At 40.9% G+C, this 21,447-nt stretch overlaps 1 protein-coding gene across 1 annotated transcript in view; it reads left to right on the top strand.

Annotated features, from left to right (window-relative positions):
• Nucleotides 1-15,892, top strand: part of VWDE (von Willebrand factor D and EGF domains) — a gene marked incomplete at its 5' end in the record, with an annotated part of 239,537 nt that extends 223,645 nt beyond the window's left edge. The window contains one exon of the mRNA XM_083367117.1: nt 15,829-15,892. Coding sequence (XP_083223243.1) covers nt 15,829-15,879 — 51 coding nt within the window. The 3' untranslated portion in view covers nt 15,880-15,892. The remainder of the gene's footprint in view (nt 1-15,828) is intronic.
• Nucleotides 15,893-21,447: the final 5,555 nt, after the last annotated feature.

The following is a 21,447-nucleotide window of genomic DNA, read 5'->3' as shown; positions in this document are numbered from 1 at the left end:
AATAAATCCAAATCCAAATTTGTGTGTTTTTTCTTTTTTTATATCAGCCCAATAAACTCTATCTAGTTATTCTGATATTATCAGAAAATATGCCATGTACACCCTGTCCTTTGATAAACCTCACAATATACTTGTTTTATTCATTAAAATTTATAAAATTTGTCCTCAATCATCCAGAAGATAAAACATATAAAGATATAAAAACAGTTTTATCTCTTTAATGTATTACCCATTAAGAAATCTTTACTGAATATCTTTTAAAATGGAGGATCTTGTTTTTGAGTAAGGGGAAAAGAGAAGTGTGTGTGTGTGTGTGTATGTGTATGTATGTATGTATATGTATATGTATGTGTACATATGTAAATTATAATATGTACATTATTCAAATTGCTAATAAAAAATTTGGGAGGCTGATATGGCCATTTCGAACTTATTTTGTTCTCATCAGTCAGTCATACCCTTGATAGATAGATAGATAGATAGATAGATAGATAGATAGATAGATAGTAGATAGATAGATAGATAGATAGATAGATAGATAGATAGATAGATAGATAGATTAGTAGAGAGTCATATATTGACTAATACAATTTGAAACAAGGTTGGGGCTCCAAGCGCTTTATTCTTTCTACCTCTATATAAGAGTACGGATTTGTGAAGAGTAAGCAAAACACTTGGGATGTCCCAACACATCATAACTAGCCATGAGATGCAATTATGAAGTTAACAAGCTTAATATCCTCACTTTGCAGAAAAGTGTCCACCATGAGATGACCCTGTTCTTAATTGGTAGCATTTTCCCACTCATTACTCCTTTGGTCAGCTCACAGCTAAAGCACCATTCAAGCACCAAAGAAGTGAAATAGCTTCTCTTGGCTAAATTTCCAGCTCCCCCTTTGATAAATAAACACTGGCTAACAGGAAGAAAATGGTTCAACTTCAACCCTGTAAAATGTGCTGGGTGTTGAACTTAAGCTAAATTAAGCACTAGTAAATTTGGCCACCTGAGAACACTTCCCAAATGGTCTTAAAAGAAGCTGACAATCCCTTTCAAATGCTCCTAAATGAATTAACACTAATTCACCACTAACCAGATAATGAAGAGCTGGAGATGGATGAGCTCTGCTGCTGAACAGCAGACAATACTGTAAAAAGAGAATGGCAGCCATGTATGCATATAGCAGTTTTCAGTGCTTTTATTTTATTTTATTTTATTATTTTATTTTATTTTATTTTATTGTTAGCTATAAATGATATCGTTATTTTACTAGGCTACATTTAAAGAATCCACTAATTTCTTTCAGATCCCTAAAATAGTATCCCTTAGTATAATATCTGCCTTTGTCAATTAGTGATAGAGAAAAATATATGGTCAATAAGCAACATATCCTGGTTTTTATTCAGGGAACATCAGGTGTTAGTTTGTATTCACCAGTACTAATTCAATTTCTAAGTCACAAAATAATCCCCCCAAAGAGAATGAGAAACGGAAGCCAAATGAAAACTAAAAGTTGAATCAATAATATGTAGGGTTAAAAAATAAAAATCTGATTCTCTGACCTCTGGATTCGGCATAAATTGAAAAGCAAACAATTACACTAGTGAAGGAGCACAAGTTTAAGAGTTCACATATAATAACACAGCTCTATAAAATTAATCCTCAGCTACTTGTACAAAGAAAGAAACCTTCCGTGATTATGTCACAGGTTTCCAATGTCAATTTTGTGGGCAAAGTCTACAATGATCAGTGAACCTATTATTGATGCAAAAACAGACCCCCACACGTGGCTAAACTGTATTATAAAATGCTCACTTCACATGTATTGAGTCACTGTTTGGTTTAAGAGTTACAGATTCATTGGGAAGAAAAATATCTGGTTTACAGCATTGTTCATTTTTTGCTGTGGGCAAAAAAACCCCAGTGATTAACTCAGACGATTCTCTGCTTAAAATACATTTGCATTGGTATTGTAACTATAATACATTTGTGGAATATTGGGCTCTTACTTTTTGTTCTAAGCATTTCATTTTATATTATCTGATGTAGATAATATAAAAGCTTGTATTCTGTTCTTGAAATAAATACTATCTATCCAACATAAATATATCCCATTTTCATGAATGGATTTCATCCAGTAAAGAAATAAAACATTTAAAATATTATCAAATATTCTTTCAAATCAATACTGTCTGTAATCTGCACTAAATTGCAAGGTTTTATTCACCAGCCATCTGTCCAAACCTACTAAGTTAAGAAAAAAAATCTCCATATATATTTATAATATCTGTAGATTGAAGGTACCTGGGGGTAACATGTTTGGAAGATAGTGAGTTTGGAAATTAGCTGAAAAGTTCACTCCAATGCTTCCAGGAAGTCATTGGAACAGAAGGCTGGTAACAGATGAATGCTACAAGATTAAATTTAGGATAGCAATTACACTTTTCTTCAATTACCCACAGAATCGATAAAAAGAAGTTCCATTACCTTACTTCCATAATGGCTAAGATGGGCAGTGTTGATGAATAAGGAGCACTTGCTAATTGTGAATTTGGGGTTAAACCAGATTTCATTTCCCCAGGATCTCTTGCTTTAGTTTTAGTTCTAGTTACATTAAGGTGCATCATAGCTCACATTTCAAGGAGCAAAAAATGAGTCTATATTAAGACAGAATTTGGAAAGGGAGGAAAAAAAACATAAGAGAATAAAGATAGATGATACTACCAGAGAGATAGCAAATAGTAGGTTCCAGCTTTTAAAAGGGATACTCACTGAAATGAATACAATGAATAAAATTTCTTTCTGCTGTATAGCAAGCTAAGAAGGGAATTCACTGCAAAGAAAATATGTTTACAGTTACATAAATATCCAGTAAACTTTTTTTTTAGCTCAGTCCAGAATATTCCCATGAGGGCTGCTCCCTATGGTCAGCAAGGACTAGCAGAATAAAATCCGCAGGGAATTTTTTTTCTTTCCTTCCTTCCAGAATACTTTAAAAATTTTAAAATGTTCTCAGTGAATATCCTGGGGGGAAAATGTTTCTCAGAGTTCTTTCCCAGCTTTGAAATATTGGCACGTATGTATCAATGATGCAGCATATCAAAAACAAATTGTATCGAGTACAATTGATACTTAATTATGAATTGACACAATTGATACTTAATTGTAAACTGCTCAAGTCACAATTGTCCAAATGGGGTGGCAATGTACATTTTTTCAATACATTAATGTCAAGTGTCTGGGAAATCAGGAGATTCAGGCAGTTCAAATGAGTATAAAGATTTATTGCAAGCTTAAGCTCTCTACGAGATTTATTGCAAGCTTAAGCTCTCTATGGGATATTTGAGGGAACACCTGCTGCTGGCATCAAGTTCCCTTCGTCCTGTGCGCTCCCACAGGGAGGGCCTTCTCAGGGTGCCGCCAGTAAAAGACTGCCGACGGATAACACCCAGGGGGAGGGCCTTCTCTGTGGGTGCACCTGCCCTTTGGAACCAGCTGCCCGTGGAGCTTAGGACTGCCCCCAACCTTTGTTCATTTCGCTGGGACCTAAAGACCTGGCTCTTTGAGCTTTCTGGTCAGGCTGAGAGTTTTTAATTGGGGTTTTTATATTTTTACTTTAAGGATCGAATTTAATCATTTTTAATTGTTTCTTAATTTTTGTATTGTATTGATGTTTTAAACACCTTGTAAACCGCCCTGAGTCCTACGGGAAAAGGGCGGTATATAAATCTAATAAAATCTAAATCTAAATCTAAACTACTAGTGGTCAAGGGAAATGAAAGGAATTTAAGAATTCAAGGTGGGCACTCAAGGACTCAGGACTGTTGATGCTTTTGACCCCTCCCTCGGGCTCAGCCTGGTCATCACCTACATAAATAAGTAGAGCTAGTATGCAGTATGCAGTATTTTTTGGTCTTACAGAAGAGAGCCACATAATCTAGTTGGGAACAAATAGTATTTACAAGGAGCAATATAATAAATTTTAAAAATAATATATTTTAAAATGAAAAATATATACAGTAACTGTATATATCTAACAATGTGAGTCACACATATTCTGATTAGCCTACAGTATTTACTTCAGTTGTCTTTATTTGCTGCTCCGTTGGGTGGGAGCTTAATCTTTCAGGCCCAATTATAAAAGTGTCTCACCTGGATATTCAAACATTTCTTCTCCTCTTCCATAGTAGACTTAGAAGCAGAAGAGGATTATAGGCCTTAATGAAGCACAGCAATCTCACAAAGCAGTTGCAGGGAGCAATCAAGAGAATTAATAAAATGCAACTGTATAGAAAAGCAGCACAAAAGTCTGGAAAGTCCATTGGACTAATCACACCACCCATAGTCAGCACTGTTTCACTGAGAATAAAATGTAATAACAACTTCAGATGTGAAATCTGCCATTATAAGAATTTTCTTGGCCTGATTTCGTGGGTCATGAATAAACGCAAATGGCAGCTGCTGGATGTAGAGTAGGTTATTCATTCAATCACATACAATGGTTGAAGGCAGCCTACATCATTAGAGGTCTACCAGTAGAGCTATATATAACTTCAACGAGCTTTGATATTTAGATGTCCAGATTGATGTGCTCCTGTCCTGGGCTTTGATCCCGAGGTGCCTGTTGGATGCCCGAGATGTGATAAGTCCACAGTTACAGTATCTATATTCCTCCTTATATGTTATGAGGATATCAAATTGAAGTATTGACGTAAAACAGGGATCTCCAATCCCTGGTGTCTAAACTGGCACTCGTCTGCAGTATGCCAGCAACTGGTACACTCAAACAAGTGAAGCCCCATCCGCGGGATGCAGGCAGCATGCAAAACCACGCCCCCTCCAGTCCATGGAAAAATGTTTCTTCATGGAACTGGTCTTTGGTGCACCAAAAAGTTGGGGGCCATTGACATAAAAGATTTCCCTTATCAGCTTAATCTGGCTAAAAGGGGAGGGGGACACATCAGAAGTTTCTAACTTCTAACACTGCAAAGGACAATTCTTTCTGAGCAAAACCTTTATCTACATTCTAAGTGAGCAACATACCGATACTCTTACCATTTGGGGGAGGGGCTGGCACAACCAGAAGGGTGAAAAGGAATGAATGAACAAATAAGGAAGAGTAAGGAAGGAAGGTAAGGAAGGGGTTATGTTGCGTGGATACTTTGAAACAATGTATTTCTTAGTCCTTTCAAGTGTCAGAGCACTGTTGCTCTCTCTAGGCAGCCTGCTATGGTCCAAGAGGCACTGCTGATAACTGAATGTCACAAGAGGGGGGGGGAAATCACGCTCTGGAGAAGATAACCATAAATTTTAGCAAGTTCTGTAGACATGCTTAAATTTGGTTTGCTCTGCTTTTTTTCTTATATCTCTTCAGGAAGAGCAACATTTTATGCTGCCACCTTGTGCTGTGAAACCCCAGTGCTGCTTTCTTTTTCTATAGCAGTATTAATGAACATCAGAAAAAGGCACTGAGTAGCTCAAGAGTTCTTTATTCTTCTCCATGCCTCTGTCCACGCCAAGGTTTGGTAGCCTCGGGTGAGTCATCAAGCAGCTATCAGACTGTAAAGGAAGTACAGCCAAATCAAACTATTTCAATAATCCCAACTAAGAGCCATGAAAGAACCATCTAGACCAGGGGTCCCCAACCCAAGTCTGCGGACCAGTACTGGGCCACGGTATGCCAGCAACCAGTCCACACAAACAAGCAAAATCCTATCTGTAAGATGCAGGCAGCAAAAAAAAAAAAACCATGCACCTCTGGTCTGTGAAAAAACCTCCTTTCATGGAACCGGTCCCTGGTGCCCCAAAGGTTGGAGACCTCTGATCTAGACTAAGAGCACAGACTGAGGCTGCAAGGCAAGCCACCCCTCCAAAAATTGATATCAAATTGTGGTGGTTACCACATCAAAATGAGTCTGGGGTAGTGACTAAAGCCCCAGGCTAGAAAACAAGAAACCATAAATTCTAGTCTCACTTTGGCCATGGAAACATGTCATGTGATGTCGCACAATGTATCGGGACAGTTTTGCCATTGCTGGCAATGGGGTTGGCGTGGCTTCCAGATGACAAATCCGGCCCGCAGGCCAGCAGTTTAACACCCATGACCTAGAGTAACACAAGGAGTGTTAAATTAAATTAAAATATGTAACCAACACAGCTTATGTATTTAAAAGATACAAAAGTTAGCCACAAAATCCAAAAATATTGATATAATAAAGCACACTTTACTTACATAGCTAAGTAGGAATAGCCAACCTGGAATAATTTTATGCCAAGAAATGTATTTTAGTAAGTACTTCATCCCAATTCTATACAATAAGGATAGACGGACTTTAATCACTTTGCTTCCTAGCTCTGCATGGGTTATAGTTTATAACATATTTTTAAAAGATAGATAGATAGATAGATAGATAGATAGATAGATAGATAGATAGATAGATAGATAGATAGATAACAACTTGCCCTTTAAAAGACAGGAAAATTTTATTTAAATCATAGTATCTAAATATTAGAAAGGACGTGGTGGCTCAGTGGGTTAGGACGCTGAGCTTGTCGATCAGAAGGTCGGCAGTTTGGCGGGTCGAATCCCGAGTGCCGCGTAACAGAATGAGCGCCTGTTACTCGTCCCAGCTTCTGCCAACCTAGCAGTTCGAAAGCAAGTAAAAATGCAAGTAGAAAAATAGGGACCACTCTGGTGGAAAGGTCGGCAGTTTGGCGGGTCGAATCCCGAGTGCCGCGTAACAGAATGAGCGCCTGTTACTCGTCCCAGCTTCTGCCAACCTAGCAGTTCGAAAGCAAGTAAAAATGCAAGTAGAAAAATAGGGACCACTCTGGTGGGAAGGTAACAGCGTTCCGTGCGCCTTTGGCGTCTAGTCATGCCGGCCACATGACCACGGAGATTTCCTCGGACAAACGCTGGCTCTTCGGCTTTGAAACGGAGATGAGCACCATCCCCTAGAGTCAGAAACGACTAGCACGCATGTGCGGGGGAACCTTTACTTTTATCTAAATATTACGATTTAATATTTTATATTAAATAAATATAAAAATATTTAATTATACTTTCAAAAAAATCTTGATTCAGTGAGAAGAAGATATAATAAGATAGAATTCCTGTTATTCATATGAAAGTCAGAAGAACTCATTCAATCTCTCTGAACTGCAATGTAATTGAGACCTTTCAGAAATTCAACACAAAATAAGTGTCACCCTAGGAGAAAGACTGAAGAATTCAAACTGAGGGTTTGGCTAATGAAAAATTAATTGAAGAATGCAATGGGGAAATGATCTAGAGAGGCACACCTTGAAAAGGAGCCCCTCTTTTTATCTGCATGAAAAGTGTAGCCTGGAAGCCAGCAATTCAATTAGGACATTAAATTTCTGCATAAAAGAAAATTTGTACTAGTAACCTTTATCTGGTTGCCCTGCCCATTTAATGTTTGGCTTGTCATTAGAAGCCACCCTGATGAGTAAGTAATTAAGAAGCAATTAATTTAAAATAGAATAAATATAATAAATTTGGATTTAGAAATAAACCTTAGCAAAAGTTATATGCCCGTTCTCAACCTGCATCTGTCAGACGGATCTTATTTCATTCATAGCTTTCATAACAGAGCCAAATTAATGGCTGTTTCTCAATCCAAGGTATAGCTCAGTTCAAAAGGACACAAATACACAATTTAGATGTAAAAACTCTTTAATGACAGCTTCAGGCATTCCACAACTGACAAAGCATTTATTTAGTGTCATATGCAAGAACAGCCACGAGACATTCAGGTCATATATAGCTTCTGGAAAAAACTTTTGACAGGAATATAATCAAAAGCAATTGAGATGCAGGAGAAAGGAAAGAACAGACAAAACGGAATATTAAGGAATTAAACAATTAAACATAAATAATACAGTAACTGAAACTAAAAGATTCTAGAGGCAGAAATGGCAGATACACTAAGTAAATTTAATCTAAAAACAGTGTGCAACTCAACTTACCGTCAGTGTAATTTATTTCTCCATGTAATCATTTTGTTGGAAATGCTTTTTTTTCTTGTAAGATTTAATATAGCATAACACATATTAATAATATTTGTTGCCTTTTTTCATCTTCTAAATCAGTTTTCTGACACTCTTTAGTCTTGTTTGGTATGAATAGTCAAGGAACTCATGATCTGGCACCTGTGAAATAGCTTTAGGGCAAATCTAGCTCTATTATTATGGTAGAAAATGTGTACTGAAGAGGCTTTTGTTTGTACAGCTGGATGTACTTTGGCTTCTCTTTGCAGAGATTCTATTATTATTTTGGCTCCAACGGAAGCCAGTTCTCAAATAGGTGTTGATAGAAAGTTGCCAATACATTGCACATATAAATGCTTGTTTATTGATGCAACATCCTACAGGAGGGTGGGGAGCATAATAATCATAAGTACTTGGCGAACAAGGCTCTCCTCAACACTCAGATTCTGATCCTAATTATTAGGGTGGTTGTTGTTGTTTTTTCCCCTTTCACAAAAAAAGCTGATGAATTATTTGTGTTTGTATGATCAATGGTATCATTATAATTAGTAATATAAGACTCCAATGATTGGAGTGACCCATTTGGGCCAAACTAAGCCTGCTTTAAAATGAGAGATCCTCTCATTTTTAAGCAGGCCTAGTTTGGCCTAAATTTGTTCACTTCAGTCATCAGAGTCTTGGATAACATATTACATACAGTACCTATACAAGGGAAGATGCAGACATTTTTAAAAGTGCAAAGTAAACAAAGAAATTACAATTATGGGGATAAAATGTCCCTGAACTATTGAAAGAAAGTTCAAAGGAGAGAAGGGAATGGGGGAGATCAGGAATCTTTTGCCTTATTGGATGTACTTGATGTTAAGTCCATAGTCTAAGAAACTTCATAAGGCCACCAATTAGCTATCAATGGACAAATCAACCAGCTAACTAAAATAAAGGACAAGGACAGCATCTGTGCATGAAGAACTGTTATAATGGGCAATTTTATCAGGGTTTCTTCTAGCACTGGGCTTTATTTCTTTACTTTCTTTCTTTCCTTCCCCATTCAGTGAATGGAGAAAAGGGGAAGAGAAGAAACGGGAGGGGGGAAAAAGGGAATATAGCTATAAAAAGATTCAGAGAAAAACCTCTCACCTTCTGATTAGATTACTATTTCAATAGGACACAGAGATGTGTTGTTATGGATTTATGACATGAAAGTTGCTCAAGGAGTCCTACGCAAGGATACTTAAAAGAGAAAATTTATGCAATTAGAAAGGAATTGAAAAAAATATGAAACTCACAAGCTGGTAAGGTTAGGTTTTCCAGAAGCTTAACAAGAATACAAAAAAAAAAACCAAAAACGTGGAAACAATATATGTTTTCAGGAACATTAATAAGATCAGCAATGATGGAGTTAGATAAGATCATATAAGAAAATTGCAGAGGAGCTGTATTCTTTACATTTGCACTCAGTGGAGATGATGTAAAGCAAATACGTTCAGTTTAGTTTGCCTGAACTAGTTGTTTTCAGGAAGAGGCTTTGAGGCGAGCAATAGAAAAAAGAGATTAAGTTTGAAGCCTTACTGTTCGGTCTCAGATTGCGCAGACATACCAGTAGACACAGTTGCTATGGAGTTAAGCAAATAACAGTAGACAAGATCGTCAATCAGAGCCTATGCAAAGAAAACTTGTCTGAATAAGTCCATGGGAAGTTTAAGCAGCAATAGAATGGTCCAAATTCATTCAAGGAATCAGAGGCCCAAGTCAGGTAGTCAGCCAGTCCAGTAGTCAAGGGTTCAAGAGTAAGTAAACACAGGAACAAGAATCACAAATTAGAATTCCAAATAGTTGTTTCCAAACAAAGTAAAGCAGCTCTAAAAGGCCCTGAAGATGTGGTCTTGTCAGCAAGCCTGGGGAACTGACTAGAGATGGAATCGATCAAGTGCTTGATCAGATTGTGTTGCTGCTAACTTAGGCAGGGTAAGGTGGGGTTTGGGTTTTAATGCTGTGGGTTGTTATTGTTGTTTAATGTTGTAAGCCACCCAGAGTCACATGTGTGTTAGTAAGGTGGCCATATAAATTGGTTTAATAAATAAATTAATATGTCTGCAGGCAGCTGGCTGCATTACTCAGGCCTGGGCTATTGCCTAGTGAGAAGCCTTATTGACTCATGTTGTTCTGCTTGTCGTGCATGCATCTAGACCTGGGGCTTGGGGGGGTTGTGCCTCATCATCTGATTGCTCCATGTGATCAGGAGATGTCTGTGATTGCTCAGCCTCCTCAAATGAATCACTGCTTTATGATTCCTGAGGCTGATAACCCACAGACTCAGCTTGAGCAACGTTGTCAAAATTGGAGTCAGGGTTGCAGTCTAACTCCTGGCCCAGGTGGTTTACCAGTTTTCGGCACAAACTAGGATCAGAGTTTCAAACAGGATTTATTTTTTTCCTCAGTCCTATCTGTAGAGACTAAACTGAGTACTAGTTACAAAGCATGTAATCTCATTTTAAAAACTTCCATTCTGCTTTCCTCCCTGTTATATCGTGGGCTCTGGTGAGCCAGAATGAATACACACAGTTGTTCTGAATGTAACACATCCTTTATTAGTTATGACAGAGCTTAACCCGGGCTGAGCCCAGCCACTATATATACAGTCAAACCCCATAGCAGCAGCCAATAGAATGGAACCCATGCTTCCCGCCAAGGTTGACGAATTACGGGGCCAGAGACGGTCTGTCTAGGTTTCAGGAGAGCCGTTGACTCACATGGTATAATACCACAAGTTTAGTACATAACACTCCTTCCCCCAAAGAGCAAACTAAATTCCCCCAACAACTTGGCAACAGTCAAGGCTTATTGATCACTCCCAATAACCAACATACAAAATAACACAGAATACAAATAATAAGTAATGGTGCCTTTACATACAGTGTGATTATAACGTGACCTTTACAGACGTGACTTCAATAAGATTAAAAAACATCTCAGTGAAAATGTGTGTCCCCAGGCGGTTCAAATCACCCTTATTTCTGTAGGTAATGGTAGGGAGGCTTGTCAAACACTTACAATACTCATTTAACAACATAGTCAGTTAGATATGCCGGAGGTTTGTGTATCTGGGATGAACGCCTTGGGTTTCCCCCCACTTTGTGGTCTACCAGCTTACCTGGTGGGCTGGATAGACCCAAGTCCCCTTGTGCTCTGTTGTCTAGGGGAAGTGACATGCTCTGGCTGGCCTCAGTAGATTGGCCCAGCCGAGAGTCAGCCTGTTCTGCAGCATAAGTGCAGCGATTTCTGAGATTTGGCTGGTCTGCCATATCAGGGGGTCCATGTTGCACCTCCAAGCTTCCTGGTGCATCCTCGGAACCCATTTCTACTGATGGAGAAAAACCCTGGTGGTCTTGGTGTGGGCTGGTTTGGGTGTCTGTGTGAGGGCCTCTGGAGGGACTTATGCCATGGTCCTTACTTAATGACTGTTCTGGAAACCTTTTCCTTAATTGGTCAATATGTCTTCTTATTTGACATTCCCCCTCCAACCCCACTACATACGATAGGGGCCCTGACACCTTGGTTACCTTACCAGGAACCCACAATTGCCCATGCCCATAGATTCTGGCCCAAACCAGATCACCCATATGCAGCCCCCTCGGGGGCTTCGGCCTGGAGGCTTCTGCTGCCACGCAGTCTGGATGCAATCTGTCCAGTTTAGTAATTAATCGTCTCCCCCAACGAAGCTCGGCAGGACTTTTACCTGTAGCTGTGCAGGGAGTGGAGTGCTGGCAGAGCAGAAAATCAGCTAGTCTGTGATGCCAGTCACCTGTGATAATACGCCTGAGTGTGTCCTTTGTAGTCCTTACCATCTGTTTGGCTTGTCCGTTAGACGAATGGTGGAATGGTGCAGATGAAGCATGTCTGATGAGGTTAGCCCTGAGAAAAGCTTGAAACTGAGCAGCAGTAAATTGAGCCCCATTATTAGAAACCAGAACATCAGGCAACCCATGTGTTGCAAAGAGTTTTTTCAGCACCTGGATGGTCCTAGCAGTAGTCATATTAGGAACTGGGGTGACTTCCAGCCATTTGGAATGGCTGTCTACAACTATTAGGAAAAGTTGTCCCTGAAAAGGCCCAGCGTAATCAATGTGAACCCTGGACTGTGGGGTATGTGTTTCTTCCTACCTGTGAACTGGGGCCTGAGACATTTCAGGCCGAGATTGCTGACAAGTATAGCAACCATGCACTTGATCCTCTACAGCCTTATCCAGACCAGGCCATCAAAGGCAGCTTCTAGCTAAGGCTTTCATCTTTACAATGCCAGGGTGGCCTTCATGTAGAGATTATAAGACTCTGTCCCTCAATGAGGTGGGAATTACGACCCTGTTGCTCCATAAAATGCAGCCCTTGTGAACAGACAATTCATGTCTCCTGACAAAGTAACTTTGGAATTCTGATCCTGGACTTTTTTCTAGCCAAGTCGTGTATACCCATGACAAAACCCTGCTCAGAATTTTATCTGAGGCTGTTTCAGCAGCAATGTCCCCAGCGTGAAGGGGAAATTCAGGTAAATCCTGAATAGACAATATTTTAGCAGCAGGTGCAGGGTCAGGCTCCATTGGTGGCAGTGGCAGTCTGCTTAGGCCATCCTCATGGCCCATTTCCTTCCCTGGTTTATGAAGTAACTTAAAAGTGTATGCAGGCAAAAATATGGACCACCTTAACATTCTGGGTGAAAGTATGTGAGGAGTTTGTTTGTCTGTTGTAAACAGCCCTAAAAGAGGTTTGTGATCTGTGTAGACAGTGAATTCCCTTCCATATAAATAATCATGAAATTTTTTAACACCTGCCACTATGGCCAATGCTTCCTTATCAATCTGGGCATTATTATGTTCAGCAGATGATAAGGTTCTGGAATAAAAGGCAATGGGAACTTGTTTCCCATTTCTCTTAACGTGGCTCAAAACTGCCCCCACCCCATAGGGAGATGCATCACATGCAAGACAAACTGGTTTAGACTCAATGTAATGAGTGACAGTAGACTTTTTAGATAAGAGACTTTTCAAGGTTTGAAAGCTTTTTTCATGCAAGGGCAACCACTTCCAAGGGGCTTTTTTATCAAGCAGCCTATGTAGGGGCTCTGCTATGGCAGTCTTATGAGGTAGAAATGTGTGATAAAAATTGAGGAGGCCCAAAAACGCCTGCAGCTCCCCTTTTGACTTTGGCCTTGGAGACATTTTAATGGCCTTCAATTTTGAATCTGTGGGGTGTATTCCATTAGCATCTATACAGAACCCCAAAAACTCCATGGATGAGACCCCAATACTACATTTATTTTTCTTTAATTTGAGGCCCGCTACGCGAAGCCTCTGCAAAACAGCCCTAAGCCTATTAGCCAACACTTCAGCGGATTCTCCAGCAATGAGAACATCATCAAAATAGGGACAGACTCCCTGAATACCTTTAAGTGTGTGTTCCATAACCCCTTGGAAAATACCTGGTGCCACACTGACTGCAAACTGTAAGTGCTTGACTTTGAATGCTCCCCTGTGAGTTACGATTGTTTGGGCCGCGGCTGTGGCCTCATCAACCAGCAATTGCTGATACGCTTGCGCTAAGTTGAGCTTAGCAAAAATAGTTCCCCCTTGCAACAAAATATGGCTAACTACAGGAACTGGGTAAGCATGTTGACTAAGAGCCTTATTCAATGTACATTTATAGTCTGTGCATATACGAACCTCCTCATTAGGCTTCAGAGGGGTGACGATAGGAGTTTCCCACTTCCCCCCATCTACAGGCTCTAAAATGCCTTGTTCTATGAGTTTATTGATTTCTGAGTCGATTTTGTGCTTCAGGGCAAATGGAACCCTCCTAGGTTTAATTTTGATGGGTACAACGAGAGGATTTAATTTGAACAAAATTGGCAGCCCTTCATAAGTTCCCAGATTTGACTCGAACACATCCGCAAATTCCTTGCAAACGGACATGAGGTCTGCTGTCTGAGTTCAGTTAATGCCTGTAATTTGAATGCCCAGGGCATCAAACCAATCAAGTCCTATAAGACTCGTACTTTGGCCCTGTACTACTATGACATCCAGGTGCCCCCAAAACACTTTAAATTTTACCAGTACAAAGGCTTCCCCCAAAACCTTAACATTAGCGTTCTGGAAGTCAGTTAACACAATATCAGAGGGCCTTAGTTTAACCCATTTGTTTCTGCGCCTGCAAACACAGTTGAATGTATCTTGCAAAATGATTGATACAGCCGAGCTGGAGTCCAACTCCATTTTACAAGGAACTCCTTGTAGCTCTACTGCGAGCTTGAGTTTAGGCCTTCCTCTGCAATCTGATTAGCACATAAATAGTTTTCTACCTGTGAGAGGTAAGACGGCCAATCTTCTGGATGCTTGATGTCGAACTCTCTGAGTTTGCCGACCTTCAGCATCTTCTTGATTCCAGTGCTCACGGATCCTGCTTCGAAGGCTCAGGAATGCTTTCACTGAGCACGTGGCCACTAGTGTAGCTTTACTAGTCAGCCTGGAGAAAGGGGGAAAATGTCTCTTCCCACCAGTGCGTCTTGCCAACCCCTCGCTGACTTAAGCTCTTTTCAGGCAGTAAAGCAGAATCCCACCCTCGTCGCCACTGTTATGTCATGGGCTCTAGTGAGCCAGAATGAATACACCCAGTTGTTCTGAACGTAACACATCCTTTATTAGTTATGACAGAGCTTAACCCGGGCTGAACCCAGCCACTATATATATATATATATATATATATATACAGTCAAACCCCATAGCAGCAGCCAATAGAATGGAACCCATGCTTCCTGCCAATGTTGACCAATTACAGGGCCGGAGATGGTCTGTCTAGGTCTCAAGAGAGCCGTTGACTCATGTGGTGTGATACCACAAGCTCAGTACATAACACTCCCCTCGACCCTCAAAATTGTACAGTCTCAGCAATGTGGTAAACCAATAATTCCACAAAAAGCAGCATGTTTTCTCCTCAATTGTTTTTTTTTTCCCAAGGAAAATGCCTAATTTATGTTGGATCTTGTGTGGGATACTATACAAAGGCCCCCTAGCTTTAATTTCCTTTGAAGATCTTTGTTTCCAATCTTTCTCATTGTGGACAAGCAAAGAAGCAGTAACTTTGAAAATACTAAATGGTGAAACTTTCATCTGAAGAAGAAAAATTACTACTGCTATTTCTGCTCCAGCTGGAATAGAAATATTTGAGAGGATTATATGGATGGCAGTGAGAACTACTGATGTCACGTTATTTTTTTAAAAAAATGATGACTATCAACGTTTGCATGGAATAATCAGTTATACAGAAGAACACAATATGTTAAAGGCTATATTTGGGTTGCAAAAATAAGAGAAAAGGTCTGTATTTAAACAAGGGAGAAGTCAGATAATAGCTGATACTGTATATCGTACATGTAGCAGATAAAAAACAAAGGTACATCAATGATTTTCTGTTCTACAAAAAAATGGAGAAGAGACAGAGAAGAGAAGCAAACCATAAATAAGAAATGGGGAAAAAACAATGGAAGAAAAACAATCTAAAGAAAAATATTGAGCAAAAAGCCTGATGCCATTATAATCACAAAATCCAGTTATTGCAAACTGTGAGTGATATATCCAGCACAGTTTCTTGAGCACCATACATGACTCATGGGTTTCCAATATTTTTGGGGTCCATTCAATTCCAGTCACCAAATAGTGGCTTGGAGACAATGTCTGGATGGGGCCTAATACCACATTACAATCTTAGTGTTCAAGATTAAGTCATACATTTTGTTTATGAATAAAATGATTTGTTTATATTTGTTATTGCAGACAAACCAAATCTTGGATTTACAAGAGGAACCAGTTCTGAAAAGTAATTAGTTTCAGATATGGGGCAAGAGGAACTGAAGACCATGGAATCATATGGTTAGAACAGACCTTGGATGTCTTCTAATCCAATCCCTTGGCCAGTGCAGGAATCATTCTGGACAATGGCTGTCCTGTCTTTTGAAGATAGCACCTCCCCTTGTCTCACATTCAATAATCAGTCAAGTGGTGGTTGAAACTGACCTTAGCACTGGGAAAAGGAGGACTCCATCTTCATAAATGCAGAGTAATAATAAGACAATTATTAAGTGTTTAATTAATAAAGTCTGTTTCTATCTCCTAGCTTCTGCTATTTGATGTTGTTTCCCCAGCCTTCCAGTGAGTAGCAAGCTTCTACAATCAGACCTAAATTAATACACATCGAGATTCAAAGAGACTGCAATTTTGAGCTTGCAATGTGAGGTTAACTCACAAACTACAGTGATTTGTTTTTAGTTGCTTTGAGACTTGAGATTTAATTGAAAAATGACAAGATTCTTCCATATCCAATAAGGAGGCTTCAAAACTCTAGCAGCTGCTTCATTTGGGGGCAAAGGTGGATAGAAATAGCAGGGACAGTGTACCCTTAGATAAAATGAGGAACACTGCAAAGTTTTGGCTACCGTATTTTCCGGCGTATAAGATGACTTTTTAACCCATGAAAATCTTCTCAAAAGTTGGGGGGTCATCTTATACGCCCAGTCGTCTTATACGCCGAAAAAAAAACATAAATCAATCGAGCATCCCCGTTCTTGCAAAGCAACTTCAAGCCTCCTTAGTCCAGTCCCCCCTCCAACATGACTCTCCCTTCCCACCCCCAAGAGCCTCTAAGCCCCTTCCCCTCCCCCTTGCAAACGCCAGACCCTGGGAGCGGCAGGAAGACCCTCACCCTCACCAAAGCGGCATCTGAGCATAAGCAGAGCATGCCCTGCTACCCGCTATCTCTCCCAGCAGTCTGGACAGCGGTACTTGGCAGCCCTCTCGCCCGCAGACCATGCAGCAGCCCTCGCCAGCCGGCCTCGGCATGGCCGCCCCAAGCCTGGCTCTCCAGCGCATCTTCCGGGCCCGCCTGGCTGACCGCCTCCTGGGCGGGGCTTGGCTCCAGACACGTGGCTGCTCCGTCTGCAAATGTGCTCTCAAAGCCGGATTGCGCTCAGCTGCAGGCTGCCGAAAGGCGGGGACTCGGAGTTCGGACACGGACTGCGGCTTCTGGCGTGCCATTTGCAGAGTCTGGCCTGGAAGAGCGCATCGTGTGAACGCAGATCTTGCGTTTATTCCAAAAGGTGGGTGGAAGGAAAAGCCCCTTTGGGCTTCAAAAGGGAGGCTTTGCACTATCTGTATCAGACAGGGCTGAATTGGGCTTGTGTTGGACACTTGACAACTGGCATGTAAGTATTTTCCGGCGTATAAGATGAAAAATCTTGAAAATCTTCTCAAAAGTCGGGGGTCGTCTTATACGCCGAGTCGTATTATACGCTGGAAAATACGGTAGATAGCTTCAAAATTTTCACTACAACCATTTTTTTAAAATAATCTTTTTAAGGAATAAATAACAGAGATGAGAAAAGAAACATTCAGCAATCATCAAATTGTCCAGCAAAGAGGCAAAGTTGTGCTGAACCTATGCAGAAACTAGTACATTTGTACAACCAAAGACACAAACTATCCAAATGTTTGGAAAGTAAGCTGTTACTTTCTTTTTTGAAGTGCCAGTTTTGTTTAGATACTGAAAAACTTCTATAAGCTCCCTGAAATCACAGATAGAGGGAGGAGGGAGGGAGGGAGGGAGGGAGGGAGGGAGGGAGGGAGGGAGGAAGGAAGGAAGGAAGGAAGGAAGGAAGGAAGGAAGGAAGGAAGGAAGGAAGGAAGGAAGGAAGAAAATGTTATTGAGTGCTTTTTTAATTCTGATAATTGACTTTTGACAGTTCAGAAGAATTCCCATTTTTGTAGTAAGATCACCACAGGAAATGTAATTTTCTCTCTCTCAGTGTATGTGTGTGTGTGTGAGAGAGAGCGAGAGAGAGAGAGCAAAGTTAAGATTTGTATCTGACCCCAATGCCATTAGATGAAGAATGAAGCCAAAGTGGTGTTAGTCTTGCTATCCTAAAAGAGCTCTAATGGGTGGAAACTACAATGAGGCGGTGTAAGTCACTAGCCAGCCACTAAAGCCAGTGTCAAAGTAAAAATACTATCATATCCTTCAAAAGCGAAGAAGTACTTCAAACCTGTAAGTCTACTTCTCTGAGGCCCAGCCCAATAAGTACACAAAACAATCCAGCCAAAGTTCAGTACTTTATCTACTTACACACAACAGATAGAATCTTGCCAGACTAAACCCTTACTATTCCCATCCTAATAGATATACCCTTTTTGATTCTGGACTGTGGCTATCCCAAAACTGTTTCTCTGTCTTCTATCCAGTTTCAGGCTGTTCTGTCTCTTGTCTCATCTCCCACCTTGAAATCTGCTCTTTTCTTCCTGGGAAACTGCCACGTCACTGAAGCCCATTTCCCTAGCTCCCCCTCCATAGGCTCCATCTTTCTCATCTTCCACAGATTCAGCTGCTTAGTTGAATTAAATCTACCCTTCAAAACTGTGTACTCTATTCAGAAAAGGGCTCACTAGCAACAGCAGGAAGAGATTAGATAATGATAGGAACCAGTGGAAGTCCTGGGGAATAGTGGTGTGTCCAGTGGTGGGATTCAAATATATGAATAACTGGTTCTCTGTGTGAATGCCACTTCCAGAAGTCCATTCTGGGCCTCAGCAACAAAGAATTAGCTACCAGTTCTGCTGAACTGGTGCAAACTGGCTGAATCCCACCACTGGGCGTGTCACTGCAGGATATCTGGCTCCATCGCCAGCATCCTCATCATTCTTACTAGTGAAAAAAACTAATTCAGCTTCCCTCCTAATGAATAGGATTTGTTATGAAGCTTAATATAAGGCAAAGGATGAGAACTGAAGGGCTAAGTTCTTGTGCACAATCCCAGGTCCTTTATATCCCCTCTTACATATCAGCTTTGGGAGATAATCCAGACAGGAAGCATACCCAGAGGTACAAGCAATATCTTTGTTGTAAAATTTCATTAAAAGAATATTGCAAGTTTTGAAGCATGTTCTTTCCTTGTCACCTTTATAGCTCAATAGGGAGACATTTGCCCCATGCTCATTCCTTCTACACGCTAAGCTGCCTCTTATCCAATTTTTCCTCTGACTGTGGCCCTTTCCCTTCTCCCAAGATAATGTCCACGTCCAATTGCATACATCCCTTTCCGGCTGACGGTAGACCTGAGCAAGGCTACCAATGTTGCACATGAATAATTGCATCCAACTCCAAGCCATGATTGGGTGTACATCCATGCCACAGCCAAGCCAAGCTCTACCTATATAATTGTAATCCATAATGTGTCAGTTCAGGCATTATTTCCTCAGCAGGCTTCACATCTGGAAATTTGGACAAAGCTTCACCCATCTGGAACTCCGCTATGCTAGCATTTTGCTTCAGAAATGGAATTCCTGGCTTATTTGCCCCTCCCTGACTACACTCCTCCATTAGTTCCCATGGTGCTATTCTTGTATATTTCCTTAGTTTTCTCTCAGGCTGCTAAACTGTAGAGATGTCGTCCTTAGCAGGTAGACCATACAGGAAACCTGACCAAATGAGCTAATTCTACTTTATTCTAAAGCTACATTAACAGTCTGAAAGTACAATTCTCTCGTTGTCTTCTTTACAGCCTAAAAAGGTTAGGGACAATCCCTTCCTCTTGCTCTACCCTTTATCCAGATATGGGCTATGCCCCCTTTTATCTGACCATTCTCTAGGCAGCATCCTTTGACTGTCTCCCAAGGTCATTCCCTCATACCACTACAGAGCAGCTTCCCAACTATCAAGCCTGTTTAAGCATATCCTCTCCCCTTTCACCTGTGATTGGGGAAATTACACTTCTCGTGCTTTCTCTTCATTTTCTTCCTTTCTCCGTTTTCTTTTTCCCTCCAGCTGCATTGACAGGTGGGAAGAGAGAGACCTTGTCCACCTGCCTGCTTACAAGCAGGGAGGTAGCTGCTCCCTCTCCTTTGAGTGCCACAATGGCTGGTGATAGGGGAACCAAATAAAAGGAAAAGCACAGAAAACATAATCCCTTAGCCCAGCAATATCATTGCCAACAGAGGATTAATCTCTGACAAGACGATGGCAGGGTTGCTAGGAAACCAAGTCTTCCACTCTGAGCTAGTGTGGGGGGAGGTCAGGTTTTGTAACAGGAAATCAGTTTTAAGGCTCATTTAAAGTAAAGAATCTGAGAAGATGTGAACTTATTCTTAAAACTTCAATGCTACATAGTAGTAAAGGGGTACATGTAATTCGCTGCCTTTTTTATAAAAAGCAGCTAACAGGAATGGCAAAAAAATCTTGTTCTTTTTCTAGAATAGAATAGAGCTGGAATGGACCTTGGAGGACTTCTAGTCCAGCCCCTTGGTCAACCAGGAGAACCTATACCATCTCGGACAAGTGAGTCTCTAGCCTCTTCTTAAAAATATCCAGTGATGAAGCACCCATGATTTCTGAAGGTGAATGAATGAATGAATGAATGAATGAATGAACCTTTATTATCAAAGTACAACATGTATACATTGAGATTGGCTGAGCTTCCCTTCGTGCCCCCCACCACCACAACTCACAGTGACAACAAACCCACCATCTTGTTACACTATGTGAGATAATTGCACGACACACTGGCCTCACAAGTCAATCATACATAAAGTTATTTCCCATTCAAAAGCCTGACAGGCCATGGATAGAAGCTGTTCTTCAGCCTGTTGGTACGGCTGGCTATACTTCTGTATCTCCTACCCAAGGGTACCGACCAGGGTGTGAGTCGTCCCTGAGAATTTTCCTCACTCTTCCAAGGCAGCGAGCCCTGATGATGTCATCCAGTGGTGTCAGGGGACAGCCCCCGATGTCTTGTGCTGTGCTCACCAACCTCTGTAATACTTTCCTATCTGTGGCTGTCAGGCCAGCATACCAAACCACAATACAGTGCGAGAGGACGCTCTCTATAGTAGACCGGTAAAAGAAGGTCATTAGCTGTTGTTCTACCCTGTTCTTCCACAAGACCCTGAGGAAGTGGAGCCTCTGTTGGGCCTTTCTGGACACCTGGGTTGTATTGACTTTCCAGGCAAGATCTTCACAGAAGTAGACTCCCAGGAATTTAAAGGAGAAGACTCTCTCCACAGAGCCCCCCCCCCTCCCCTGATGTAAAGTGGGGCAGGTTCCTCTCTTTTCCTCTAGAAGTCTACCACCATCTCCTTTGTCTTGCCGATGTTCAGGTGCAAGTTGTTCTCTAAACACCATAAGGATAGTTTTTGTACCTTCCCCCTGTACGCTGTTTCATCTCCACCTGTAATAAGACCCACTACGGTGATATCATCTGCAAACTTAATGATTGCAGTGGATGGGTCAGGCTATACACAATCATATGTGTACAGTTGTTCCACCGGTTAATTGTCCTCACTGTTAGGAAGTTTCTCCTTAATTCCAGGTTGCTTCTCTCTTTGATCGGTTTCCAACCATTGTTTCTTGTC

The sequence above is a fragment of the Vipera ursinii genome (assembly GCF_947247035.1).
Source record: "Vipera ursinii genome assembly, chromosome: 1".
NCBI lineage: Eukaryota > Metazoa > Chordata > Lepidosauria > Squamata > Viperidae > Vipera > Vipera ursinii.
The sequence above is the reverse complement of the archived record's forward strand: the minus strand, read 5'-3'. Positions and strand labels throughout refer to the sequence as shown.